The 26,546-nt window shown below is 52.1% G+C and overlaps 15 protein-coding genes across 15 annotated transcripts; 8 read left to right on the top strand and 7 right to left on the bottom strand.

Annotated features, from left to right (window-relative positions):
• Positions 1–396: 396 nt before the first annotated feature.
• PC9H_003587 (uncharacterized protein) lies at positions 397–2,435 on the bottom strand (the record flags this gene model as incomplete). The annotated part of the gene is made up of 7 exons (XM_036773180.1): positions 397–495; positions 548–802; positions 853–1,398; positions 1,447–1,601; positions 1,656–1,942; positions 1,992–2,284; positions 2,337–2,435. 7 exons carry the CDS (start codon positions 2,433–2,435, stop codon positions 397–399), a joined length of 1,734 nt encoding a protein of 577 aa, XP_036634653.1.
• Positions 2,436–2,789: 354 nt separating this feature from the next.
• RPS16 (40S ribosomal protein S16) lies at positions 2,790–3,334 on the bottom strand (the record flags this gene model as incomplete). Its single annotated transcript, XM_036773179.1, has 3 exons — positions 2,790–2,799; positions 2,855–3,234; positions 3,290–3,334. The coding sequence occupies 3 exons, from the start codon at positions 3,332–3,334 to the stop codon at positions 2,790–2,792; spliced, it is 435 nt and encodes a 144-aa protein (XP_036634652.1).
• Positions 3,335–3,614: 280 nt separating this feature from the next.
• On the top strand, positions 3,615–4,531 carry YML6 (54S ribosomal protein, mitochondrial; the record flags this gene model as incomplete). The annotated part of the gene is made up of 3 exons (XM_036773178.1): positions 3,615–3,647; positions 3,700–3,796; positions 3,846–4,531. The coding sequence occupies 3 exons, from the start codon at positions 3,615–3,617 to the stop codon at positions 4,529–4,531; spliced, it is 816 nt and encodes a 271-aa protein (XP_036634651.1).
• Positions 4,532–4,750: 219 nt separating this feature from the next.
• RAD51 (recombinase rad51) lies at positions 4,751–6,035 on the top strand (the record flags this gene model as incomplete). The annotated part of the gene is made up of 6 exons (XM_036773177.1): positions 4,751–4,976; positions 5,030–5,140; positions 5,193–5,493; positions 5,594–5,669; positions 5,728–5,852; positions 5,906–6,035. 6 exons carry the CDS (start codon positions 4,751–4,753, stop codon positions 6,033–6,035), a joined length of 969 nt encoding a protein of 322 aa, XP_036634650.1.
• Positions 6,036–6,199: 164 nt separating this feature from the next.
• Positions 6,200–7,630, bottom strand: PC9H_003583 (uncharacterized protein; the record flags this gene model as incomplete). The annotated part of the gene is made up of 2 exons (XM_036773176.1): positions 6,200–7,240; positions 7,295–7,630. The coding sequence occupies 2 exons, from the start codon at positions 7,628–7,630 to the stop codon at positions 6,200–6,202; spliced, it is 1,377 nt and encodes a 458-aa protein (XP_036634649.1).
• A 194-nt stretch (positions 7,631–7,824) lies between these two features.
• HIS7 (Histidine biosynthesis bifunctional protein hisB) lies at positions 7,825–9,559 on the top strand (the record flags this gene model as incomplete). The annotated part of the gene is made up of 2 exons (XM_036773175.1): positions 7,825–7,944; positions 7,994–9,559. 2 exons carry the CDS (start codon positions 7,825–7,827, stop codon positions 9,557–9,559), a joined length of 1,686 nt encoding a protein of 561 aa, XP_036634648.1.
• A 331-nt stretch (positions 9,560–9,890) lies between these two features.
• On the bottom strand, positions 9,891–11,392 carry PC9H_003581 (uncharacterized protein; the record flags this gene model as incomplete). Its single annotated transcript, XM_036773174.1, has 3 exons — positions 9,891–10,843; positions 10,896–11,080; positions 11,133–11,392. 3 exons carry the CDS (start codon positions 11,390–11,392, stop codon positions 9,891–9,893), a joined length of 1,398 nt encoding a protein of 465 aa, XP_036634647.1.
• Positions 11,393–11,668: 276 nt separating this feature from the next.
• PC9H_003580 (uncharacterized protein) lies at positions 11,669–13,436 on the top strand (the record flags this gene model as incomplete). The annotated part of the gene is made up of 4 exons (XM_036773173.1): positions 11,669–12,460; positions 12,515–12,533; positions 12,581–12,981; positions 13,038–13,436. The coding sequence occupies 4 exons, from the start codon at positions 11,669–11,671 to the stop codon at positions 13,434–13,436; spliced, it is 1,611 nt and encodes a 536-aa protein (XP_036634646.1).
• Positions 13,437–13,652: 216 nt separating this feature from the next.
• RPL13 (60S ribosomal protein L13) lies at positions 13,653–14,446 on the bottom strand (the record flags this gene model as incomplete). The annotated part of the gene is made up of 4 exons (XM_036773172.1): positions 13,653–13,685; positions 13,744–13,920; positions 13,975–14,369; positions 14,425–14,446. 4 exons carry the CDS (start codon positions 14,444–14,446, stop codon positions 13,653–13,655), a joined length of 627 nt encoding a protein of 208 aa, XP_036634645.1.
• A 926-nt stretch (positions 14,447–15,372) lies between these two features.
• On the top strand, positions 15,373–17,226 carry PC9H_003578 (uncharacterized protein; the record flags this gene model as incomplete). Its single annotated transcript, XM_036773171.1, has 13 exons — positions 15,373–15,593; positions 15,643–15,698; positions 15,756–15,775; positions 15,827–15,895; positions 15,953–16,024; positions 16,084–16,183; positions 16,234–16,302; positions 16,359–16,546; positions 16,600–16,680; positions 16,737–16,838; positions 16,895–16,992; positions 17,051–17,114; positions 17,167–17,226. 13 exons carry the CDS (start codon positions 15,373–15,375, stop codon positions 17,224–17,226), a joined length of 1,200 nt encoding a protein of 399 aa, XP_036634644.1.
• Positions 17,227–17,545: 319 nt separating this feature from the next.
• PC9H_003577 (uncharacterized protein) lies at positions 17,546–19,428 on the top strand (the record flags this gene model as incomplete). Its single annotated transcript, XM_036773170.1, has 6 exons — positions 17,546–17,660; positions 17,710–17,744; positions 17,802–18,009; positions 18,057–18,102; positions 18,152–18,203; positions 18,250–19,428. 6 exons carry the CDS (start codon positions 17,546–17,548, stop codon positions 19,426–19,428), a joined length of 1,635 nt encoding a protein of 544 aa, XP_036634643.1.
• An 889-nt stretch (positions 19,429–20,317) lies between these two features.
• PC9H_003576 (uncharacterized protein) lies at positions 20,318–21,527 on the top strand (the record flags this gene model as incomplete). Its single annotated transcript, XM_036773169.1, has 5 exons — positions 20,318–20,414; positions 20,471–20,516; positions 20,569–20,620; positions 20,670–21,443; positions 21,501–21,527. The coding sequence occupies 5 exons, from the start codon at positions 20,318–20,320 to the stop codon at positions 21,525–21,527; spliced, it is 996 nt and encodes a 331-aa protein (XP_036634642.1).
• A 214-nt stretch (positions 21,528–21,741) lies between these two features.
• Positions 21,742–22,597, bottom strand: PC9H_003575 (uncharacterized protein; the record flags this gene model as incomplete). The annotated part of the gene is made up of 5 exons (XM_036773168.1): positions 21,742–21,993; positions 22,056–22,142; positions 22,195–22,238; positions 22,299–22,445; positions 22,495–22,597. The coding sequence occupies 5 exons, from the start codon at positions 22,595–22,597 to the stop codon at positions 21,742–21,744; spliced, it is 633 nt and encodes a 210-aa protein (XP_036634641.1).
• A 206-nt stretch (positions 22,598–22,803) lies between these two features.
• PC9H_003574 (uncharacterized protein) lies at positions 22,804–23,551 on the top strand (the record flags this gene model as incomplete). Its single annotated transcript, XM_036773167.1, has 3 exons — positions 22,804–23,094; positions 23,146–23,344; positions 23,397–23,551. The coding sequence occupies 3 exons, from the start codon at positions 22,804–22,806 to the stop codon at positions 23,549–23,551; spliced, it is 645 nt and encodes a 214-aa protein (XP_036634640.1).
• A 174-nt stretch (positions 23,552–23,725) lies between these two features.
• On the bottom strand, positions 23,726–26,538 carry TAF5 (Transcription initiation factor TFIID subunit 5; the record flags this gene model as incomplete). The annotated part of the gene is made up of 9 exons (XM_036773166.1): positions 23,726–23,840; positions 23,896–24,154; positions 24,210–24,378; positions 24,428–24,737; positions 24,821–24,964; positions 25,023–25,521; positions 25,577–25,876; positions 25,929–26,007; positions 26,062–26,538. 9 exons carry the CDS (start codon positions 26,536–26,538, stop codon positions 23,726–23,728), a joined length of 2,352 nt encoding a protein of 783 aa, XP_036634639.1.
• Positions 26,539–26,546: the final 8 nt, after the last annotated feature.

Raw genomic sequence — 26,546 nt, 5'->3', positions numbered from 1 at the left:
TCATGCGTTGAGCAAATCGTGAGCTCTATTGCCCTGCGAAGAGAGCTGTGGACTGTGCGCCTCACGAGGGCCTGCTACACGGAATGACACCTAGATAATCTCACCGCTAGCGCATGGTCTCCATCATCGACGGGTCCTGCTTTGATCATCCAACGATGGGATTGCTGTTACTGGAGCAATTGACATTTTTGAACGCGACGTATGAATGAGGTGTAAAGGTTTGATTTCCGAGACACCACCTCACTTTCCAAGAATCAGAGAACCTGGGCGACCCGCGGTCGCGCGATGCATCTCGTTCGTACATATGTACAGAGTCTACAAATACAGCTGATATATAAATATGCGATGAGAAAAGTGCATCGATAGGGATGAGACACTAGACCATAAGTCCCATTATTAACCACTTGACCTTGTCATCTCTTTGACCCTTTCGAATATAACCTTGTTATGCCGGTCGTTGAAGGCAGCCCATGACGGCTCCGTCTGGCATTTATGCTACACATGATACTGATGAGCTTGCAAAAGGCGAGACGAAGGGAAAACACACCAATTTGTCCAGCTTGTCCCAGACCATCTCATCCTCCAGATTATCACCGTGACCGAAAGCGAAGAATGTGCAGAAATGATCCATGTCGATATCGTAGGGAGTTTTGATATTTGGCGGGGACGGTGATTCACGCTGGCTGTTGGGAAGTTGTTGCGCCTTTCGCTTTGCTATCCCGATGCGCTTCCGTATGGCTTCGAGTTCAACACGGTGGGAACGTAGGTATTCCGACCATGACTTAATGGTATGATGAGGCATCTGAGGGTCCTTTCAGCTTTCCCCTTCGATACCGATATAAATGGACACACCCTTTCATAAAGGCGCTTGGCCGTTAGAGCCGTCGTCGTCGTTCCGTCGAACTGCACCAGGTACTCAAAGTATCGGAACATGAAGGCCTGCTCGTCTTCTGTGTACCTGTACATCCCTGGTGCCATTTCGACACGACTACTTTCTGGCGGCGGGGTCGGAGACGGAGTGCTGCGAGCAGGGCTTGGTGTCGGTGTCGAAATCTTGCGCTTTTTGGCTGCACTACGTATACCGATCTGTGGTTGCAGCGATGGTGTGACGTCCGCTTGCTCCACTTTGACTAGGTTCGGGCCCTTTCGCTTCGGTCTGGGAGTCTCGATAGTACTCGTCGAGGCGCGTTTCTTATCTTTAAGAGGCACATCAAATTGATATGCGGAGGCGTCCTCGAGCTCACCTGAAGCTATCGAGTCGGTTATGAAAGAGGCCTTGACAGCGGGCCTCCCTGCATCGGTCGTTCCAGATAATAGCTGGGGGAACATCTTCGAGCCTGCATGTAGTACCGCGTAGTCGGCATCGCAGTTGTTGCTGATGATCTTGCCGCCGTATTTCTGTGATGATAGATTAGCGATCGTGGCGCGAGGTGGCTGGTCACTTGCCTTGATATTAGATATCACCGAAATCCTGTTCTTCAAATCGACTTGAACGAAGAAGGTGAGGGGCTTGCCGTTCTCCTTGAATATGGGGTTGAGCGCCTCGGGCTGGGTTGCTCTTGCTTTACCCTTCCGTGGTTGTTGACTCGGGGGCGGGGCCGCTGGGGCAGGTTCAATTAATGAGTTTTTCAGGATGCACGGGATGAAAGGCCAACCTGTCGTGGAACCTGAGGCGAAGGTGGGAGATGGGGCAGCATAACCTTGGGACATCGCGGCCATCATGAAGGCCTGGAACATCTGAGTCACGGCCTGAGGATCTATGGGCTGGGTGGCTTGCGGAAACGGAGTGCTGGGATACATGGCAGGCATGGGCTGCATCGTTGGGATGTTAGAGGGGGCGGGAGTGCTAAAAGGCAGAGGGGGTGACTGGTACGAGGGCTGGGATGGCGGAGGCTGTGAAACGGCTGGGGAGGTTGGGGTGTGTCTAGGAGTGGGCAAGATGCTGAGAGTTGTTCAGTCTGGTACGCACAGTATAGCACAGATGAACATACTTTCTGGGGCCCGAATGCATATCTACATCCGGCTCCTCGCCCTCGCCCTCATCTTCGTCCTCTTCACCGCGCAGCTCTAGAGGCTCCCCGGAGTCATGAATACGATATCCACCCCAGTTCTCTTCAGCCCCGAGGAACTTCTCCTCTCTAATGCACGCCTCGACCCATCGATACCCAAGGACGGGCTGGCTTTTTCCACGGAAGTGGACCATCTCTTGGCCGTCGCCCGTCGAAGGCTCGACCAGGATAACGTCCGAATTGAGGGCGTCGTTGCATATGCGACCCCCATTCGACTAGGGGGCAAGAATCAATAAATTAGACTAACACATAGCATATTTGAGGTACCTTTATCCGGCGGCAGACTCGAGGCCTGTTGACGACCCCGTTTATGGATATGTAGATGTTCATCTCTTTGCCTTCTGGGCCACAAAATAACTTGGACATGGCCGATCGGAGAGGATGAGACCGTGAGGAGTGAGTGGTTGAGTGAAGAGAATGAATGCCCTTGGAAGTCCCCGACGCGGTACAAGACAAGCCCCCGAGCGAAAACGAGGGTGGATGCGCACAATATGGCGGTAGAGACCAAGATTATAATTTTGGCAGACCACCCTCGACGGTGCTGGTCTTGGTTTCGATGCACTGTTTCTGGGGTAAGCGCTAGGCGCCGAGCGTCTCACAATCAACGGAAAGATGCATAATGATTTGGAATAGTCATAATTATTTTCAATGTGCATACGACCATAATGTGACAACCCAGTACATGATGTGAGTGCGAAACACCACAGAACACCCAACAGCTTAACGGTAACTTCCCAGAGATATATCTTAGATGGAATACGCGAATGACAGCGTACAGCACGTACCTCTTTTGCCTGCGAGCACGGGCACCAGCACCACCGAACTTCTTGGGTTCCATCCGTCTGGGATCGGCGATGAGCAGTGTGCGATCATAGGCAACCAGCTTCTTCTTCAACTCCATGGCTGAATACGCATCGATGTACTTGGCGTAGTATGCAACCAATGCTTTGGCAATGGCCTGTCGCATGGCGTAGACTTGGGACGTATGTCCTCCACCCTTCACGCGGACACGGATATCGAGAGGCGAGAAAGCATCTTCACCCGCGACAAGGACAGGTTCGTAGATCTTTAGACGAAGGATTTCGGGTTGGACGAGGTTGATGGGGGAACCGTTGATGCGAATGATGCCTCGTCCCTCCTTTGCGTGAGCAACAGCAGTGGCAGTCTATCGTCCGACGCATTAAGTGGAGGCGTAGGGGCTGCTGAAGGAGAAAATCTACCTTCTTTTTGCCGAATGTCTGGACGGCCTTCGTTGTGGACGCCATTTTGATATGATACGGTGATGTGCCGGACGATACGGCTACAGAGAGACATTCAGCCTTCAAACGACGATGAGCGGCGCGGCCGTACCTTGTTCTTGAGGTCGTTGAGGGCGTGCGGGATCTCCTGTACGAGACGTCTGATTGTGTGGCTTCGCGACTGTACAGGAGCACTCGGCAATTTCCGCTGAGTCAGCATCTTGCTTTCGTACCACCAGCTTGCCGCGGGCGCTGAACCCGTTATTGGCCGATCTACGTTCATCCCCATCTCCACTTCCCCTCGAACATGTTGGCTTGCACCAGAAGGAATGTAGCAAATGTACGCCACAACGACATGGGCCTCATGGAAGAAAGACACTCATATTTCATAGGTCTTCAACGCAGCTCGCCGATCCATGGGTACCACGACCGTGACCTCTCCTGCTCCGCCGTCTGTCACACTTGCAGACGTTGCCCCGGACTTCAACAGTGAGGCTATAACAATACTCACCCGTTGCTGGCGCTGACTTTTCTGAAGCCTCATTTTCTCAGGACCCCGTATACTTGGAATTAGCTACTCCCCTCATCCCAAAGTCCAACGATGTATCCCCGGAACAGAACGTCCTTGCCCTTGACCCGACCGTTTTCCGCCATCCCATTCGTAGGGACATTCTGCACCTATGCGTGACCCATCACAGGGATGGCTTACGGCAGGGAACTGCCAGCACCAAGACGCGTGGTGAAGTGCGTGGTTCCGGAATCAAGATTCGCCCTCAAAAAGGCTCTGGAAAAGCTCGACTTGGAGACGGTCAGAGTCCCATGCTTCGTGGTGGAGGAATCGCTTTTGGTCCGAAGCCCCGGGACTTCAGCACCAAACTACCGAGGAAGGTGATTGAGATGGGTATGCGGGTTGCATTGAGTGCAAAGGTAAAGGAGCAGAAACTGGCAGCAGTGTCCCGTCTGGGTTGGCCCAGCGGGAAAACCAGGCATCTCAGTCATCGAATTGACAACTTGGGATGGCGGAAAACTCTGTTCGTAACTGGAGAGGAGGAGATACCTGCCGGGTTGGAACGCGCCATGAGGAATATCCCCTCTGTGAGCCTGATTTCGTCGGACAAGCTCACTGTGTACGACATCGTGAAGTGGCCGCGCCTCGTTATGGATCTTAAGGCACTCGAATATTTTGAGAAGACACTCTGCAAACAAACCGGACTCGTTGCATGATTTATACCCACATTCGTAGATGATCTTAATATATGCTGTCTCTGCTTTGAATTGTGCCCCAAGCGGTGCTACGTTGGCTGAGCTGAGACGGTTCACTCATGTGCATGAGCATTGATGGCACACACGCCCACGTGATGACTCATTAGGACGCGTTGCTGCCGCGTGGGAAGGTGCCTGCTCTCATTCCAAACCCCAAAGTGTCGTTTCCTCCGAATCACCATGTCCCAAGCATCACAGGACCTCGATGAAGGCGACGAATCTTATCAAGCCACAGGACCTCTTCTCATTAGCAAACTGCAGGAAGCAGGCATCCATGCTAACGATATTAAGAAACTCTCCGACGCTGGGCTGAACACAGTCGAATCCGTCGCGTTCACACCCAAGAAGGCTCTGATTGCGATCAAAGGCATATCGGAACAGAAGGCAGACAAGATCCTAGCTGAAGGTATGCAAACTTGGCCTCCAAATGGCGGCTTGTCATGCTGACTCAGAAACCAGCCCAGAAGATTGTCCCCCTAGGCTTCCAGAGTGCTACGGAGGTTCATGCTCGGCGGTCAGAGCTAGTGCATATAACCACTGGCTCTAAACAGCTTGATGCTCTGCTTGGAGGTATGTATATGCTATAGCATTGCAGTCTTTGTTCACTCACATTCAAGTGCAGGAGGCATAGAGACGGGCGCGATCACCGAGATGTTTGGAGAGTTCAGGACGGGAAAGTCGCAGATCTGTCATACCCTTGCTGTTACATGCCAGCTCCCTGTGAGCATGGGAGGAGGCGAGGGCAAATGTCTCTATATCGATACCGAAGGCACCTTCCGTCCTGTCCGGTTACTGGCGGTCGCTGAGCGGTATGGTTTGAATGGAGAAGAAGTTTTGGACAATGTCGCGTACGCAAGGGCGTACAATGCAGACCACCAGAATCAACTGTTGACAAGCGCCAGTGCGTTGATGTCAGAATCGAGGTGTGTACTGTCATTCTGGCTTGGAGCACTGACTATACGTGGCTAGATTCTGCCTGTTGATAGTGGACTCGTGCACTGCGTTATACCGAACGGACTTCAGTGGTCGAGGGGAGCTTTCTTCGAGACAGAACCATCTCGGTAAATTCCTCAGGACTCTACAACGTTTGGCCGATGAGGTCAGTATCTACGTCCAATTAGACCTCCGACCATGCTTCACGCGTTATTGTTTCATAGTTTGGGATTGCAGTTGTCATCACGAACCAGGTGATGTCGAACCCAGACGCTGCTGCTGGGCCATACGCGGGCAACGAGAAGAAACCAATCGGTGGGAATATTATAGCACATGCCTCAACCACAAGGTTAGCATCGCGGGTGTATGTATGCGATAAGTGCGGCTTATTGGCGCATATAGACTTCAGCTCAAGAAAGCCCGCGGCACCACACGAACCTGCAAGATATACGACTCGCCGTGCTTGCCCGAGATGGAGGCGCAATTTGCCATCCTCTCAAGCGGCATCGGAGACCCCGAGGAAGAAAGTTAATGTTCTCAACCTCGGCCAAACTCCACTTTCATTCGTAAATCCGACTGCTCGCTATTGTAGAATCATGACAATGGATTATAATAATAAATGTACATTATTATGTGCTACGATTGCTGAGTACATCTTTTTCTACTATGCTCGCCAGCTTACATAGCTTTTGGTGATTAGGCTAAGAAGCGAGTAAGAATATTAGCTTCCGTCCTATCTATGGTCTCCCTAAGCCGCTTCACATCGTTCAGGCTGACGTCCGCAATATCAGCCATGAGGTACGCGATATCGCCTTTCGAATCGGAGTATTGCTTCTCCACATTATATGGCGAAAGAGCTTCGTTGACAAGCTTGAGCACACCGGGCTGGTTCTTGTGTACGTGGCAGACGCGGATAGAGTTGCTTTGCTCGGTCGTGATCGCACGTAGGTCAACCTCTGGGAAATTGACAGCACCAAGCGTCGTGCCAAACCCAAGGTAACGGCTGAGAGCAGAAGAAACCTCTTCCCCAATCATCCTCTGTGCTTCTTCTGTCGAGCCGCCGATGTGGGGTGTGAGTATGACATTGGGGAGAGCGCGGAGTTCAGAAGCCCAAGGATTGAGTTGATCGTCGAATGGTGCGCCATTGGAACCGGGTTCGGCTGGGAATACATCGATGGCAGCGCCTGCCAGGTGTTTGCTCTTGAGAGCCTCGACTAGGGCAGGTATGTCCACAACCGTGCCACGAGCGTTATTAATCAAGTATGACCCAGACTTCATTTCGGCGAATTGATCCGTCGACATCATGTTCATGGTTTCCGGTAACTCTGGGACGTGGAGTGTGACGAAATCAGATTCCCTGAGCAAGGCGCTGAGCGACTCGACTTGGCGCGCAGAGCCCAATGGCATGATGTTGACGACATCGTAGAAGAGGACCCGCAGCCCAAATGCCTCCGCGAGGACGGACAATTGTGAACCGATGTGACCATATCCCACAATACCCAATGTTTTGCCACGAATCTCCCAGCAACCTTTCGATTGCTTATTCCAGATCCCTTGACGGAGCTCGTAGGAGCGCTCGAAGAGTTGGCGTGACAGCGCAACGAGCTCCGACATCACGAGTTCTGCCACCGAGCGAGAGTTGGAGAATGGTGAGTTGAAAACGGGGATACCAGCTCGCGCAGAGGCTGATAGATCGACCTGGTTGGTGCCTATACAGAAACACCCTATCACTACGAGCTACGCAACACAGAATCAACTTGGCGTTCATTGTAAGAAGAAGGGGCAAACTACCTTCGTCGCAGCCCTGATGACCTTCTCTGTTATTCTTGTTTTGCTTCGAATGCCTATTCCATGGTAGTGAGGAATCTTTTCGCATAGCTCATCCTCTGACATGGCTTTTGCGTGGTGGTCTACATGGAACCCCCTCTCTCGGAAAGCGTTCACGGCCTCCATACTGATGTTCTCGAGGAGAAGGAGACGGAAATCGCCATTGTCTACGGAATGGAGTGTCCTTGGACCGACTGCACCAGTCTTCCGGGTTTGAAATCTGTCATGGATGGTGGTAGTGGTCGGGGATATGGATACGGCTAGGTTGTGTTTGCCCGGGATGGAGATTGGTGTGGACATGGTAGCAAAGCGAGATGAGGGAGAGGGTACGCTGGTTCGTGCGTGTTTTTATATCATTGGACTCTGAATCAATGAATCAATTCGTTATAATGTTGCCTTCATCTTCAGCTATATTGATCGGCATCTCGGCCCCTGATGCATCGGTAATAGGAGCGAGGCCTTCCACAGAGTAAATTTTACTCTGCACCAGCAACATGGCACTTTACCTCCTCGATTATGGCGCTGGCAACGTGCAGAGCCTAGCGAATTCGCTGCGCAAACTGGGGCATGAGTTTACTTGGATAAAGGCGCCATCGGATTTTGACAAGGCCACTGTCAGTCATAGCTCACCTTACCGTATACAGGTGATAATCAACATCGCAGAGTCTCATCTTCCCTGGCGTCGGTGCATTTGGATCCGCCATTCAAGGACTCAAAGATAGAGGACTTCTGGAGCCCCTTCGAGAGTATATCAAGTCCGGTCGACCGTATTTTGGAATATGCATTGGCTTGCAAGTACTGTTCGAATCATCTGCAGAGTCCCCTGAATCGCAAGGACTTGCCATCATACCTGCTGCGATCGAAAGGTTCGACGACTTGGACAAATCAGTCCCCCATATTGGCTGGAACTCTGCGGACTTCTTGGATCGTGACACAAGTCCTGACGAAGGGATACAGGAATCATCTTTTTACTACTTCGTGCACTCTTTCTGCGCAAAGTATGATCCAAAACGCAACCCGATCTCAGCAGAATGGGCGCATACGACAACGCAGTATGGCCAAGAATTGTTTATCGCGAGCGTGCTCAAAGACAACGTATTCGGCACACAATTTCATCCAGAGAAATCCGGGGAAGCGGGACTCCAGCTCATCGACTCTTGGCTGAGGCAACCAGAGGCCGTGCGATCTCGATTACCAGCATCTGCTCCACTTGCGCGACTACCGAGGCCTAGAGACAATTTAACGAAACGCGTCATTGCGTGTATGGACGTTCGGGCCAATGATCAAGGGGATCTTGTCGTCACCAAGGGTGACCAGTACGATGTACGAGAGAAAGTCGTTGATTCCTCGTCTGCTTTGGCTACCCAGGCTGCTGGTGCGGTCCGAAACTTGGGAAAGCCGGTATCGTTGGCGTCACAATATTACGACCAAGGCGCAGATGAAATATGCCTCCTCAATATTACCTCCTTCCGTCACTCGCCTCTCCAGGATCAGCCTATGCTCGCGGTGGTGCGAGCCGCCGCTGAGCGCGTCTTCGTCCCCCTCACGATCGGAGGGGGCATCAAAGATACCATCGACCCGGACGGAAGGAAGAGAAGCGCGTTGGAAGTCGCGGGTGAATACTTTCGTGCTGGCGCGGACAAAGTCAGCATTGGCTCCGAGGCAGTTTACGCAAGCGAGGAGTACATAAAAAACAACAGGAAGGGCAGTGGAACGAGTGCCATAGAGACTATTGCGCATGCCTATGGTCGACAAGCGGTCCTCGTGTCTATTGACCCCAGAAGGGTTTATGTGGACCCATCATTTTATGACGGCCCTTTCAAGGATGAGTTGGTATTCGGAGCCCCGGATGGACCAGACGACGAGCGGAACAAGGCGTGGTGGTATCAATGTACGGTTTCAGGCGGGCGCGAAAGTCGAAACCTCTCCGTCGTTCAGTTTGCCAAGGCCTCTGAGGAGCTAGGAGCAGGCGAACTACTCATCAACAGCATAGATCGCGACGGCACTGGACGCGGTTTTGATTTAGACTTGATCCGGCTTGTAAAGTCTAATGTTCGGATTCCTGTCATCGCTAGCAGCGGAGCTGGGAAGGCCAGGCACTTCGTCGACGTCTTCCAAGCTACGGGGGCAGAAGCAGCACTCGCCGCTGGCATCTTCCATCGCGGTGAAGTGGGAATTGGAGAGGTGAAGGACTGCTTGAAGGAACATGCTATCAGTGCTCGGACTTGATCCTAGAGGATGAACGGATGTCTCCCATTTTCAAGAAGGTATACAGTAGTATTGTTACAAAACTGAAAGGACGGCACAGTGCAATATACATTAGGTATACTCCCGCCACGGGACCATCGGAAAGGACATGAAGTGTGAGGCACGGTCAGATAAAATAACAAAAGGAATACATATCTGTCAGAAGGAGGCGACCGCGACAAGTGTAATGCTCCAAGGGAAGGGAAGGAAGGACGTAAATCGGAAGGGAAGAGGTGGGTAAAGAGGGATGACACATACTGAAGCAGGAAAAGAATATACAATGGAAGGGCAAGGATGACCGCTTGGTCCTTCTCTACTCGCGCTTGGATGGTCGCATGACGCCTCGCATCTTCTTCATCAAACTAGGCTTTCTCGCCATGCCTGCAGACATGGGACTATGAGGAGAGCCCCCAACACCACTGCCGGGTCCGTCGAAGTACCCCGCAACGGGTTCAGCGAGAGGCGCCCCGTAAGGGGTTTGTGGCAGGTCCTTGTTCTGACGATTGTCGTTAGTGTTATTGACTAGCACGAATGGCTCTGCTGTTGCGTTAGGCTGCTGTTGAGTAGTAGCCTTACCCCCAAATCGGCCAAGGAACGAATTCTGCGAGCGATGTGTCGGCCGAGTTCCACCAGGGTACGATTCGGCCATTACGGGCGACGTTGGCGACGAGGGCACACTGCCCTCGTCACGGTAGTCATTGCCTGAAACGGGAACGTTCGGCGCATCACGCATCTTACGAATACGTTGCATGAGCGATTTGGATCGCTTGGGGGCTGAAGTAGGCGGGCTATCTAAAGGAGCCTCTGTCTCTGTGGCTGGGTCCGGGACAAAGATAGGTTGTGGAGGTGGCATCGCAGACCGTCGGTTGGCACGACTGCGGCTGTGTGCAGCGTCGTCTGCACCATCTCGAGGAGTGTCCTTGATACGCTTAGACCGAGACGAATGCGCTTCGCGGCCATTGTGAATTGAACTGGCAGGTGTTTCGTTGCGACCTCCACCTGCGTAGAACTCTTCAAATGGCTCTGGTTCATGGATGCCCCAAGCTTCAGCGATAGCGTCGACCTTTTTCTTCGGGGGTTCCTGGTAGTAATTCGTTGTAGTGAATGCCTTGTATGCCTCGGGTGCTGGATAGGGAGAATTATTGTTTGCTGCTAATTCAGGCGCAGCCTCCTCAGGTCGACCGGACCATGCGAGCATAGGGGCTTTGTTGCGTTGGCGATTGCGCGATGGTGCGCAGGCGTCAAATGGGCCGTCATGATGGAACACTACCGGGGAAATGAACAATCGAGCCTCGTGCAAGAAGGAACGTATACGTACATCCCACGCCTGTGTAATCAAGTCTATCGATAACATCGGCGTGCTGAGAGCCGCCCTTCTTGGCGGAGCGTTTTCCGCTTGACTTTGCCTTCTCCATGGCACCGGCAGGTGCTGGCGCAGAATCCTGCGATTGGGAACGGCGGCTACTTTGAATTGCTCGATGCGGGGAGTCTCGTGTTGGTGTTCTGTGAAGTCATATTTGAATTGAGAAGTGATAAGTCGGCAAAAAAGACGAACAGTGCAGTGTGACTTCTTCCCATCCTGTTTCTTCCGCTTGAACCATCCACCTTCACCACGGCGTCTCGCTCTGGGACCTCGCGATGGGTCTCACGGTTGGCAGGTGCAGACTTGACAGCAGCCTGTGCAGGCATCTTGGAGGATTTGTGGGATGATTTTGGCGGCGGGGTCGGGGCAGTGCGTCGAGGAGAGGCTTGATCAGTGAACGGGTCAGAGGCAGACCTCCGCCTGGAGTGCGATTTATGATTGACTGAGGCCATGATCTACGTTGGAGAGGGTCGCTGACAGTTGGTCAGCCCCATGGACACGACTCCCACGCCAAGAGAACCCGAGAATTCACCTGAAGAGCGCACGGTTCGCTGGATGCACGGACGCCGTCGACGACGATGGTCGGGAGGGCTGGAGACGGTGGTGGTGGTGCGGAAGAGAGTGTGGTGGCTGGAGATTTCGCCCGCCAAGGCGGTTGATGCTGAGAAGGACTTTTATATAAGCGCGCCTCACAACAAAAGTCAACTGACGAACCCTTGCGGTCACCCATGGCCTCTCCCAAAATGAGCCCAATCCCAAGGAGCTCCATCGCCCAGCGCATCCTCGACGGGGAGACGCTCATCGTCTACGACGGCCAGCTCCTCAAGATTCCCCAGTCCTGGGTCGATGCTCATCCGGGAGGCTCTTTGGCGTTGCTGCATTTCGTCGGCAGAGACGCGTCTGATGAGATTCAGGCCTACCATTCAGAACACGCCCTCAAGCTCATCAAGAGATACTCCGTCGGCGCCGTCGAGACCGACGAGCATGGCTCTTGGGAAGCCCTTGTTCCCCCAATAATGACAGGCTGGGTCAGGAAGCCTGCCAGTAACGGAACGAAGGAATGGTATAACGAGTCCAGCACTTTCGCGCCTCTGGAGGGTACCACGGACATTCTCCTCGTGAAGAGAGACGACTTGGGTGTGGAAAAGGGTCCAACGTTGTCCAACTTGACTCCGTCGCCGACCTCACTGTCGCTGAAAGCCCAGGCAGATCATTCCGCAGCGTACAAGCTGTTGCATAAGCGCATTGTAGACGCCGGACTTTACAAGACACCTTATCTCACTGGCTACGGCCCCGAAGTTCTGCGCTACACCATGCTCGCTGGCCTGTCAGCCTATGCGTATTACAGGAACTGGCTCATGACCAGCGCTGCTCTCCTTGGGTTCACCTGGCACCAACTGGTCTTCACCGTTCACGATCTAGGACACATGGGAGTGACACATGATTGGACCTTTGATCGTCTCATCGCGATTCTAATTGCTGATTGGATTGGAGGGCTCAGTGTCGGCTGGTGGGTTCACGTAAGTCCCAATTAGTCGCGTCCTCCGGTTCTCGAGCTGACTCGTCACCTCCAGAACCACAATGTTCATCACCGTAAGTACGACGCGAGCGCGTATCTGTCACTACTAACCTTCTCTCAGTTGTCACGAATCATCCATCTCATGACCCCGACATCCAGCATATTCCTTTCTTTGCCATTTCCCCTTCCTTCTTTTTCAATCTATGGTCTTCGTATTACAAGCGCATCATGCCCTTCGACGCGTTCTCGCAGTTCCTAATATCATTGCAACATCGCATCTTCTACGTCGTCTTGGCTCTGGCACGCTTTAACCTTTACCGCAATTCTTACGTCTTCCTCGTCCAAAGCGCGTTTGATAAGAAACGAGCCAGAGGCGGAAGGTGGACTTGGTGGCTTGAGGTCGCGGGCATTGCCTTCTTTTGGTGCTGGTTCGGCTCTGTCTTGTACGGGTGTGGATCATGGAAGAAGGCATTTATGTATCTACTCGTCAGTCATATAGCTGCGAGTCCAGTACACGTTCAGGTATATCCTTCTTGTTACCATAACTGTCAACCCTGTCTAATGGCAACGGCGTTCAGATTGTCCTCTCTCATTTCTCTATGTCCACGGCTGACCTTGGTCCTGTCGAATCGTTCCCGCATCGGCAGTTACGGACAACAACAGACGTCATATGCCCACCCTCCCTAGCCTTCGTCCATGGAGGGCTCCATCTGCAAGTAACGCATCATCTATTCCCGCGTCTGCCTCGACACAATTTACGCAAAGCGTCTATGTTGGTCAAAGAATTCGCTCAAGAACAGGGACTCGTGTACGCTGAATTCGGCTTCGCAGAGGGGAACTCAGAAGTTGTGGGGGTATTACGTGGTGTTGCGGAGCAGGTTGGGATTGTAGGAAGAGTGGCGGGAGCTGAGGTCAAGGAAGTTATCGAACGGTGGGAGAGCCAATGGGAGCAAGTTAGCGATAAAAAGACTGGATGATCTTACATACCCCACTACTTATCTAGAACCAAATTACTTAGAATATTACACCATGAGCAGTCAAGATCATGCATAATGAAGCTCTCATATTGGCTGCATAGGGCATGGCATGGGACGTCGAGATTACAAAAAACACCAATCTTTTGAGGAGCGCCAGGAAAGCATGTGTGTATGAATGTGGTGGAAGCACAAAGAGGCAAAACCCAGGAGATAGATTTACTTCTTCTTGGCAGCCTCCTCTTCCTCCTTCTGCAGATCGAAAAGATATGAGAGAAGATCTTGGGTGAGCATCGAATTCAAAACGAACCTTTGCGGCGCGGAGTTTTCGTGCGCCCTCGTATCTCTTGTTGGCGCGGGCGTGGCGGAGGGTCTTGTAAGCATCAAACTCACGTTCCTCATCGGTGATCTTTCGGGGTGATTCGGCAGGGTATGCTGTTGGCAGAGGGAGGGGGGCACGGGTGGTCTCCGCGGTGAGGTCGTCGGGCTACACCAGCAATTCAAAATCGCAGGTAAGGTTGAAGATAGATACCAAACGTACCGATGAGTCGCCCTTCTTGGGCTTGCCGGCCTTTCTTGGGAACACGATCAAACGGGCCTTGTAGGCCTTCAATCGCTCTACATTCACCGTCTTGCCCTCCTGACTGAGATTTCTCCTTCGGTGGTCAACCACGATGCCAACGCCACGAGCCTCCTTCTTTCCAACACCCGCCTCCTTGAGCTCAGCGAGAGTGAAGCCACGGCCCTCGCGGAGTTTTCTGTTGTAGCGGACGGTTTGGCCACGGACGGCGGGTCGCAGGAGAGTGAGTGGGCGGACACCGAGCGTGGTGGCCTTAGCCTTGCGGGCATTGCGACGGCGGAGCTTGCGGCCAGGCTGATCGAACCAAGTGCGAACTCGGCGCTGCCAGTCCTTGCGGAAATGGTTGGCGTGAAGGACTACACGCGATGATTATTAGAACATTGATAATATTCCCTGCAAGGCTATACTCACCGTTGTTGTGCGCAAAACCCATGGCTTAGTCTTTGGAGAAGGAAGGTCAGCAACGTCTCGGGCAGCGCATGGGCATAAATTCCATACCTTGATGTCTTGAGGTCGTTGCGGGTGGTGTCTAAACCTTTTGGCACTATCCGCCAAATCGGGATGGGTGGCTTGCAGCTGCATAGTACCAAGCCGGCTATTACCGAAATCGTGGGAGAGCATGTGGGCTTTACGGTGACTACCGGTCCTCCAAAGCCGGCCAGCTTCGACCACGACGGGGCCAAGGAACGAAGCTTGATCAAGAATGTTGCATCCACAAGGCTCACCCACTCGCAAGACGGAAAATATTGCAACCGACTTGTCGCTCAGAATTGACTTTTACGAGATTCGGGACTTCATTGCCATCAAACAACATCCTGGGCGCTTACGAAAAACATGCCGTTTACTTCCAAGTTCCTAGTACTGCGATTGTCCTTTTTCCGCGCAGTTGCTGTGTCCATCAACTAACGTTAGGCTACTGACGGGCGTTACTCTCAATGTCAATGTGCGCTATGCAGGGAGATATGTACGTGTAATGTATGTACCTTCTCTAACTTTGAAGGACCCTGCCTTACTACATGCTGTTCAGACTTCAGAACCAAAAAGGGATTCCCTTGCTTGCCATCTGAGAATGTTACGCCCAACGGGACCGTTCAAACGCCTACACGAACGGAATGCTGACATGCACCGATTCCACACCGCACCATATTTATGCATCAATCGATCTACCTTCAAGCATCTTGATTCCTAACTCTCAGGAAAACTTTATGCTGACAAGAAGGAGAAATTGACTCAATTTTCGTGATAGGTTTATTACGTCTATGGTACTGAGCTTATGCCATCTTCTGGGAGCGACATCATATAAAAACCCCTTTGCCATGATCTACATCTGTTCCTATCCGCCCCCTCTTCTAATCCGCTATGCCATCCCAGAACTTTCCCTACGCTAAAACGCTTGTCCGCGCCGAGCATGTCGGCTCACTATTGAGGCCCCTACCTCTCTTGCAGCAGCGTCGCTTGTATTGCAAGGGGTTGTGTACACGTCAGGAGCTGGCCGCCGCCGAAGATAACGCTGTTGCGCATGTCCTGAACCTTCAGCGTGAAGTGGGCATGCGGTCGCTCACTGACGGCGAAGTGAGAAGGTGAATATTGTGCCTGTGTTCTCCTAATTATAGCGACTTATCGTCCCAGGGAGGTCTTCTTCGAAGGTGTCTTTGAGAACCTCGAAGGGATGAAGATCGTCATGCGTGAGTGATCGACAATACTCGTGCATCCCTCCGCTGTCTAACAGCCCCACGTCTTAGGTCCCATCACCCATTTCAAGGTCAGTACCGTGTCACCTAGCACGACTCGAACCTCATCGCTTTCTACATAGAAATACATACCGCACATAAAACTGATGTATGCAGCTGGGCTCAAAGTGTCAGAATCGGTGTATTGCTCAGTTTGTCACGTCTTCTGGCCCTTGATTACTGACACTAAATCTGGACGCCACGCACAGGGGAAGATTAGGAGAAGAAAGGCGTTCTACGCAGAGCAGTTCAAATCCCTTAAACGCTTAGTGCGTCGGGAGGTGAGTCCTTCTGCATCTCAGACTCCTGATCTTCGCTGGTCTCTGAGAAGAACTTTTAGGATGTAAAGTTAATTAAAATAACCATGTGTTCCCCTTCGTGGTTCCACCAGCGTCATGGATCCGATTTAACCTACGACCTAGATGTTTACAAGAACGATGGTGAGCCCAAGACCCTTACTCCCTACTAGCTCGATTTATCGGTCCAATAGACGAGTATTTCGAAGACATTGGCAAGGCTTATCGTGAAGAAATCCGAGAACTCTACGAACTTGGCTGTCGTGAGTCACCTTCCCTTAGCTTGCCCCATACAGAAGCATGTCAATTCCTGCCACAGGTCGCATCCAAATTGATGACCCGACGTTCTGCTATTTCTGCAATGATACAATGATATCGGAGATGCGAAAGGCCGGAGTCAACCCAGATGCCTTGTTGGACACGTACATTCGCGCCATCAATCTTTGCGTCCAGGACCGACCCTCCGATTTAACCATCGGGCTTCATATGTGCCGCGGAAACTTCAAAGTGAATTATCTTAGCTTTCAACGTGCTATGTCACGCTCACCGGTGACTTACAGGGCGGCGTCCATTTCACGGAAGGGGGCTACGGCCGGATTGCCCGCAAGGCTTTCAACGACCTCGACGTGGACGTATTCTACGTACGTATGACTTCTTCCTTGTGGGTTCGCGTAGCTTATCTCCCGCTGGGGCCTAGCTGGAGTACGACACGGAACGCTCGGGTGATTTTTCTCCGCTGAAGCACTTCCCTCTGAATAAGGTTGCAGTGCTAGGCCTGGTGACGACGAAGTCTGGCAAGGTGGGTGCCAAGATCCCTGTCTAATTATCCCTGATGCGACCACGTCGTTGCTACAGCTCGAAGCCAGCGAGGTAATAAGATCACGGGTCCATGAAGCAGCGGAAGCCATGGCACGGGAGAATCCCCACCGCTCAAAGAGCGTAGCATTGAATCAGTAAGACTTCTCTTTCACTCTCAGGCCTGATTCTGAAACTGAATGCGCGACGCGATAGGCTTTGCATTAGTACTCAATGTGGCTTTGCCTCCGTTTGGGAGGGGAACCCCCTGACAGAAGCTGTAAGTCGTGGAACCTCTCCATTGCGACCCACAGCTGACTCTTTTTTACTAGGATGAGAAGCGCAAACTGGCGTTGCTGGTGAAGGTTGCGGCGGAAATCTGGGGTGCTTGATCACAACGCGTGTCAAGTGTACGAGAAATGTAGCCTCAGCACCGAAGTATCTATGTATATATTAGCTGGACAGCCTATGCACAAATTCTGAAATCCGCTGGAACTGGAACCTCGAGGCAGGATAACCCATGTGGACGATCGTCGTTGTGGCAGTGCTTACATAATTCTGATACCTTGACAGACCTGGGAGAGCCAATGGAAACATGCGTTTCCTGCACAGCGTTCTCAATTTCACTCCTTTTTGCCCTGCACTCTTTCGATTTCGACACGAACTGTAAATCTGTTCATTCCCCTCCTTTCACCTTCTTTTTCGCCATTCATGCGCGCTCGCCGTGTCTGGCTCTTGGGTTCTGCTTTTTTCACGCTCGCGAGCGCCTTCAGTTTCACCGACAGCCCGAGCACTCAATGTGGCGATCTTAGTGTACAATGGACAGGTGCGTAGACGATTGGTTGCCAGCGAGCTCCCCCTTACGTTTGGTGCAGGTGGAACCGCGCCATTTACGCTGATGCTCATTCCTGTATGTCACGTCACTATCGCCTGCCGACCTTACATCTAAGTTGACATGCAATTAAAGATATTTGGAACGGCACGGAACGTCTCGATACCAGCTGCAGCTTTTAGCAATGGGGCAGGAACATTCAAGACGCAGCTACCGTTCGTGGCAGCCGGGCAATATCTGCTAACGATGTCTGACGCCACGGGATTCGGCACTGGAGGCTACTCACCTTTGAGAACCGTCGGCGCTGCGGCAGGGGGAGCCACCTGCAATACCGTGGATCCAGGTGCGACTCACGTCTACTCTATTTGATGCGAATCTGACAAATTCCAGGCGTTGCTTTCAGCTTTGAGCTCAACCTTGCTCTCCAGCAATGCAGGTATGTCAGATCACCTCCCTCTTTCTTTCCAGTCCTATAATCTTTATAGGCCGTACACATTCAGTGGTTACGACAGAGCTATTCAACCAGTAACTGCGATTGTACGTCCTGGAGTCTTAATGTGCAGCCTATTCTCATATACTACAGGGGATTGTGCCTGGAGGCACGGCGGTCATTCTCAGACCGCAAGCAGGCCCCACATCCTTCGACTGGACGGCAAGCGTTCGTAGTGGGACATCCATGGTGTTCATGATGATTGATGCAGCTGGCAGACAAGGCGGGGCTTCGGACGTTAAAACGGTCGGAATAACTGACGATGCAACTTGTCTGAATGCGAATTCCCCCGCATCAACGACCACATCCGCGACAGCCACCTCCACTTCCGCTACCTCCACCCCCGCCACGAGGAAACCTGCATCGGCCACTAAAACTTCTGCCGCACCGACTGCAACAACTTCTGCTGCATCTGCTCCTGCTGAAGGCGGATTTTCAATCGCAGCTATCGCCGGGACAGTGATAGGCGCCCTCATCTTTCTCGCTGTCGCAGTTACCCTGGGTCTCTTCCTCCTGAGAAGAAGCCGGTTCGCATCTGGCGGTCCTAGTCGCCGCCAATCTCAGAGACTACAGTCACAAATAGACCTCACAGACTCGAATACGAGTTACCATCCATATAGAGATAATCACACTCCTGGGTCGTCTCCCTTCCTCCCATCTGACGCGCAATACGCCCCTACTCCTTATACGCTTTCTCAACCGCAGCAATCACAACCTCATCTATATGGCTCACAGGCCGATATACCACATTCGTTCGGGCACCAGTCACAAGCGGGATACGTCCCTCCACCTCCAAATCCCTACACTCAGACCCCTTACCAACCGCCTTACACCGATTATTCTCAACCAGCTACTCCCGACATCTACAGACAACCAGTCGCAGGACTCGTTCCAGGAGCTGGTGTGGCAGCGGGAGTAGCGGCAGGCGCTGCTGTTTATGGTCATCGACCAGGTCTCCCTTCACTATCTCTCACAGAGGGCACATCTGCCGAGCAGTCCAGCCGCCAGTCCATGGCTTCCACTACTCTTACGGCTGCACAACGAAAAGCAGCAATGGCCGGCGAATCAAATTACAAGCCGCCATCTCGATTTATCCTACATACTGACATAGAAGATGACCTTCCACCTCCGAATGATGATGGCATCGTGGAACTGCCGCCTCAGTATACTGAGCGCCGCATGCCTATCACAGATCCCCTGCAAGCGGCTCTGCCATCCTCTCCACCCCCTACAAACCCGCCATCAGCTCCTCGAACGTATCCACCATCATAACCCATATCTTAGGCTATAATTTCTGGCCTCGTTCAACTGGCTTCGTTCTTCTTTCAGGTTCGGGGACTTTGGGCCGCACAGGATGCGACTGGCTATCCAGGAGGAGGATTGCATATTTATCATTATCGTTGGCCTATGCCCACTCTATATATCGCTACTATACTTCCTTGTGCGTTTGTATATCGTCGAAAACCATCTTTTACTCGCTGTTCCACCATTTCTGAAGTGTCATCGAATCGCCTTGCCTCCACCCTAGTGTGTCCATTCCTTTCTGCGTGCATCCACACTAATTGCTGTATCAGACAGGTTGAAATGAAAGGTGCGTGTCCTGGAAATGAAGCCATGTGACTGCTGTTAATGGTGCACAGAGCTGCGTATACAGCTGTACCTCAGCTTGTTCGTGTGTACTCAATGTGTTGAAGGCATGTCCAATAGAAGCCATACTTGTAGGTCGGTCTCAATGTCTTCTGCGCAACTAACCCCACCCAACATATCATGTTGCCCTTCGCCTTTCTCATCTTTATCATTGTGAAGTTCTGTTTGGCGGTCCAGGCATTCAACTTCACCACTGCGACCGTGCCCTCGGAATGTAGTGATCTCATTGTCGATTGGACAGGTGGGTGTGGCGTATCATACTACTCCACTCCTGCAAACATTTACGCTTATCTTACGCAAATTTATTCTAGGAGGACAAGCGCCATTCCAGCTCCTGATCATTCCAGTATGTTTCCCATTCTCCAGCTCGTTTGCGTTGATGATCTCATTTTGAGCGTTCCAGCCTGGGGGCACGATGCGGAATATCAGTGTTCCTGACTCCGCTTTCTCGAATGGGCGAGGGACCTTTCGGACGCGACTTTCGCTTCGGAGGGATAGACGCTTTGTCCTTACTATGTCTGATGCAACAGGCCTCGTCTCAGGGGGAACATCTGAACTCAAGGTTGTTGCTCCCCCGCCTCCGAATGTTGGATGTAACACGACGGAGCCGAGTATGTCCCTTTGTCTGTGAGCATCATAAGGCTAGGCTTATTAACAAATTGCACAGACGTCGATTTCTTCTTTTCGCTTGATTCTGAGCTAGAGCAGTGCAAGTGAGTCCTTCGCTACTCGCTCATGGATCCATCACTCAGGCTTATTCGCTAGGCCTTACCCATTTACCCTATACACCAATGCTACCCAACCTATCACAATCATAGTGAGTTCGCCTTCCGTAAGACAATTTGCAGCCGATTGACCACCAGCAGGGAGCTGTTCCAGGAGGGCAGTCGTTTGTCCTTCATCCTCCGGAGGGGTCATCGTACAACTGGACCGCCAACGTTGCTGCCGGGACACCCATCATCTTTACCATGATTGACTCACTGGGTCGTAATGGTGGTACCGCAGACATCAGGCTTGTACGGATCTCAAATGATACGTCCTGTCTGGGTACCTCTGTTACACCTATACCTTCCACCAGTGGGCCCAGGAAACTATCTGCTGGCGTGATTGCAGCTATAGTCATCTGCGTGGTACTTGGGTTGGCCTCTCTGCCCATTGTCGCGATCCTGTTCATTCGATATGAACGAAGACGGTCGGCTCAGAACGATCCTCGTGCTTCGAATCATGTCATCGACCTTACGGGAGGGATGTCCAGCGCAGCCTCTTCCGTACGACCGGGGATAAACTCTGCGCATGAGCAGTCGTCGGTGCATACACCTCAACCTCAGCCCTTCATGCTGACGACACGGGAAACAGTCCGTTCAATCACGCCATCAAGCACCCCCAACCGTACCCTCTCCAAGGTGTCTCAGCCCAGAGTGGACAGCGGCTCCACTGTCCTTGGATCAACGATTAGAAGCGGTGGTCCTAGCAGGACAAGTACCCAGCATTCACGCGTCATCATACATTCAGACATGGAGGAGATGGATGATATGGAGCCAGGGGAGGTAGTGGAGCTCCCTCCTCAATATTTTGACCGACGGGGCAACAGCGGATATACGTCCGTGGAATCTTCATCGAGGGGTACTAGCTTCAGCAAGGTATGCGATTAGTCGTCTCAGAATCTACCTCATTGGTTGACCATCGCCATGGAGCAGAGGGCCCAGATGATACACAACCAATGAAATAGCCTTGGCGCGAGAGAGAGCAGTATTATGGCGATATCTGGCTAGACTTTTGTACGCTTCAGCAAGGAGAATGATGATTCTAATAGACAAAACGAAGTACATTCATACAATCGAGGCCGCTGTTGCTCCAGCGTACTCGTTATTATACAAAAGAAGGATGGAGCAATGGAACTACCTGGAAAGCAGCATAAGAAGGGAATAATACCTAACATTACTCGGGCGGTGGTGGTGGTACATCGTCTATCGGCAATTCGGTGCTGAGTGTCTGCTTCGCAAATGCATCTATCATAGCCTCCTGCTCCTTACGGCGGCGGTGTCTCCGCCGTCTGTCGTCCTTGATGACTCTTTCTATCCTTCGCCGCGCTTTGTTGTGCAGCCTTGGATCAGCGATTGCCTGTTTGCATTTATAGCAAGCTAGCTCGATGCTGGCGAGCAGGCGCAGTGTCTCTGCGTTATTCAAGGCCTAGCAAGCAAATTCACATATTATAGCAAGTGTAGAATTAGAAGGCGACAGTATGTACTCACATTTAGAGACCAGGAGACCACCCGTGAGCCTTCCACACATCCGACAACCACGAAGTTGCCTCGTTTCTCAGCTTGAAGGTCGGAGCCCTTCAATAACGAAACTGAGTTTGACCGATCGTCTACGTTTGGGAGCACTTACCTCGCTGAATATGGCTATCACTTTTCCGGTCGATCCACGAACCACTGGACGTCAAAATGAATCGGCACACCATCCGCTGTTCGAATGAACACTGATTGACTCACCGACACGGGACGAATGCCCACTGACCTCTTGGGTCACGACCCCCCGTCCAAGATACACCCAAGAGTCCCTCTCTGGCCGTCTGATATGCACCTTAACCTGGATGTCCCGAAAGTTGTCGCGTGGGGATGATGTCGGTGGCATGGGGGCTACTGCAACCTCAGTTGACATATCCGAGGTATACGCTCTGGAGCTCACCCAAGTTCTCCGCGATACTGCTCGAGATTGTCGTCCGGATCGGAATTTCTTGCGGCACGGTCGCCAGGTCCAATCCACCATCCACATCCATACCTTCGTCCATCTGGCAAGTGCGGGCAACAGGGCAAGGAATCAGAAATGCACGGCATTGGGTAGCGCGGGACATTTAGCGTACCGCGTGCAGAAGAGATGAGCTAAATTCCCTCGTCGGCTACAATTTCTCGTGGAACGAGCAAGTCAAGAGGATGAAGAAGTTCAAGTCGAGCGTATTTGAGGATGCACTGTCCAGGACCTTAATTGGCCCACGTGATGGTCGATCGCCGAGGGTCAGGGGCTCGGGCTAACGGTCCTGCCACCCCATTCGACTTCAAAGGAGCCTGTCCAAAGCCTTTCACTAACAAAGCTCAAAGACCGTTCTTTGAGCCACAGGGTGCATTCAAAGGATATAAAGCTCAGGTTATGTCCCCCATCTCTCAACTTGCCAAAGACCGAATGTCTGATTTAACGTCCCCACCATCCTCACAGTCCTGCGACGAGGAGTACGCTCGCCTTGAAGGTATCCGCGCCGACGACAAAAGGGTAGAAAAGTACGAAGAAAGAGTACGTCCATCGTCAACCCACTCTCTTTGCGTCGACTCAATGTTCCTTTAGAGAGATGCAGAGGATGCCGACTATCAGCCATTGACTCAAGAATCTATCGACTCTCTATTCAGTTCTCAATCTTCTGATACCACTACTTGGCAGCTATCGTCGTCCCAAGAGTCTTATTCTACGACGAGCAGCTCCTTCTCCTCCTCTCAAGAAACTACTTCGTCTGATACTACTCACTTCTCCGACGATGAAGAGACAGGTATATCGTTCGCCCCTGCGCCAGTTTCATGTCCAATAACGACGTTCCCTAGCCGTAGATGAGCACGATACTGAACCTGGAGGTCCCCTGACTCCCACTAACACCCACTATGGGCAATTCAGTACCCCCAGCTCCCAAGGCAGTGAGGCAGATTGGGTGAAGGAAGGCCCCGGGTATGATCCATGGAACAAGCTGAAGAGTCCTTAAAGGGAGGACGATAGGTGTGACACACTGGGGCGAATAAAGCGTAGAAATGATGTGGTAAAATGATGTGGTTATTCATGTAGTGGAATGGTACAACGACGTACAATGCGATTCAGATTAGTCAGATACAACGGTTGGGGAGTCAAAGCAGGATCACAACAATCGCCCGCGGTTGATTCATCGTACATCAGGTGGGGTATACACGCCACCGACTAAACAAAGATTCCTAGGTGTGAACTGAACATTGGTAATTGGCGTTCGTTTGGTTGGAAACGTTGCAATCAGGTCGGAGCTAGAGCACACGGATGAGCATCCTTCTATACTGAATATCAAATTGAACGACATACGTCTCCTGGCCCTCTTCTGGGTACGAATAGCCATTGGACGTTGCGGAGAATGTTGTTGATCCGTTGATCTCGTTGCCTTTAGGTCCACCAGGCTTGGAAGTAACATCCCAACATCTGACGGTCCAGTCTGCCCCCCCAGATACCAGGAGGGACGACTCGGCGCTAAAGGCCAACGAGTATATCGACGATGTATGTCCAGTCATCTTCTTGATGCGCTTCCCAGAGCCAAGGTCCCACAAGTTGATGGCGAGGTCTTCACCTAGAAAAAGTTTTGAAATTCAGCAGCTGAAGGGGGATTGTTTCCGTTGGATTACCTGCACTAGCTAGGAAGCGACCATCTGGGCTCATAGCGAGGGATGTAATAGCACCCTGATGTCCGATGAAGACTCTCATGCAAGCTCCACGTTGGACGTCCCACAGCCTTGCCGTCCAGTCGCTGGAGCCCGTCGCTAGGTACAGGGAGTTCGGATGAAATTGCAAACACTGATTGAGAATGAGACTTCACATCACAGAAAGAAAGGGAAATACGTACATCTACATCGCTCAGATGGCCCGCGTATACTCGTAGACAAGTCGTGCGGTCCGTGCTCCAAAGCCTTGCTGTCCGATCCCTACTAGCAGTGGCAAAATATACGCCCATCGGATTCCACTTCACGTCCCAAACGGGATTCTGGTGACCTCGATAAGCAACCACATTGGTCAACGTATCCATTGACCATAGTCGAACTGTGGTGTCTGCAGAGGCGGAGAGGAGGTGTTTCGGGGGTCCAGCGGAACCGTTGATGGGGTCGAAGGACAAGGCGTACACTGCGCCGCTGTGGCCGATGAGCTTACGGGTTGTACTCGCTTTCTTTTCACGTATCTTGCGGAGGGAAGTCACTAAAGAACGCGGTTACGATTGAATGCAAGATATAAGAGGCTGCACTGACTGTCTTTTATAGCACTACTCTGAAAATCGCTCCGTAGACCTTTTAGTTTCTCGCCCTTGAGATTCCATATTCTGATATAACTCTCTGCAAACCCAGCTGCGAATAATGACGTATCGGCCGAGAATGTACAACACGGCGACCTGGACACGGTCAATGAGCATCATCATCATCATTTCCTACGCGAGTATGTTGACCTACCCTTCCGCAACATCATGAAGGGTGTACGCACATATACTGGGTAGGGCTCGCGAGCGGGCAGCTGCGGCTTGCGCGGAACCTGGGTCGAGGTTGTGCAAGGCGGATGGTTCGAGGCGTATTCGCCTCTTTGCGTCATGGACCTTCTCGACTTCACGTTCAATGTCGGCCGTTTTGAAGTTGGGGGGATGGGGAAGAAGGTCATTTTCTGTCGGTGCTGTCATTCCAGGGAATAGAGGCGGACGGGCATAGTTGAGATCGTATGTAGCGTTAGGATCGCGATCCACCATAGCCTGTTCGTGCAGCACCCGCTCGGCCTCAGCACGGAGTTCAGGTGCTATTGGTGCAGGCCCTAGCTTGAGGTCGCCTTTGGAAGCATTAAAGGCAGAAGGATCTGAGACGCTTGTCGTCGCTCCAGCAGCCTGTGGTATCAGCGAAGATAACAAGCCGGTATTCTCTTCCCATGTGTTGGCGGACACTGAGGCAGAGCTGGTAGCCGTGACTAGCTTATAATCATGAGAATTTGGGTATTTGCGAGTATGTCGTCGCTTTCTCACCGTCGAACCGTAGATGATTATTCACTACTCGCATGACCGCTGCACGACCGCGTTTCCCGCCCTCACCAGAGAAGCCCGCGCCCGTTCCGAGAGCCTCACCGCCCATCCCCTCGGTCAGCCAACCAACGAGAAGGTTGAAGCCCGACCGGCTCATCTTGACGACATACTTCTCATTGCGAAAGCGCTGTGCCAGCTCGTCGTTCTGGGCATGTGCTGGGAGTTGTAGCGTGGATAAGTGATGGAGTGTGGCATGATGTGCAAGGGAAATAGATGGCGCAAATGTTTCACGAAACTTGATTGCTGTCATAATTAATGTTACCACAGCTGGAGAGGCAATCAGAAGCCGACATACCAGCTTCCTTGAAGCCATGCTGAATGAGATCTAGATAGAAGTGGCAAAAGATAGGAAACAATATAGGCCGGAACTCGGGCTGTTCAATTGATATAAGGATGCAGTTCCAGTACGCAATTCGAATCCCACATACGCGATACATGTCTAGTGAGCCGTCAACCCAAGACTCCAATTCCCTGAAGCCCTCCTGCTTGTCTGTGGGGTCAAGCGACAGGACCTCTTCCGCGCCAACCGCGCCGATGCTTGCAATCAGACTGTGTATGTTCGAGGGATTCCCCATAGCACTGAGGCCTGTCAAGACACTGCTCGAGTCTTTGAGCACATTTTCGCCAGGTCGCGATGGTTTCTGGACGTATACGGCAAGCTTTTTGATGAGGTCCTCCGCAGATATGTTGTCTGGTTCTTTGGAAGTACTGTCTGGAGAGGATCCATCGAGGGATTCTAGGAGAGCCCTTTCGGCGGTAGTATGTCCTCGAGTCCGCAGGTATTCTAGGATAACACGGTCAACTTGTGATGCATTTTGGGACACGGCATCTTGAGGAGGCGCATCTGCTGGCGATGCAGCGGGAGACTGCGAAGTCGCGGCAGGCGTACCAGCTTGAGCCGACATACGGTAAA

Source organism: Pleurotus ostreatus, assembly GCF_014466165.1.
Source record: "Pleurotus ostreatus strain PC9 chromosome Unknown scaffold_2, whole genome shotgun sequence".
In the NCBI taxonomy this organism is placed as follows: domain Eukaryota; kingdom Fungi; phylum Basidiomycota; class Agaricomycetes; order Agaricales; family Pleurotaceae; genus Pleurotus; species Pleurotus ostreatus.
The sequence above is the reverse complement of the archived record's forward strand: the minus strand, read 5'-3'. Positions and strand labels throughout refer to the sequence as shown.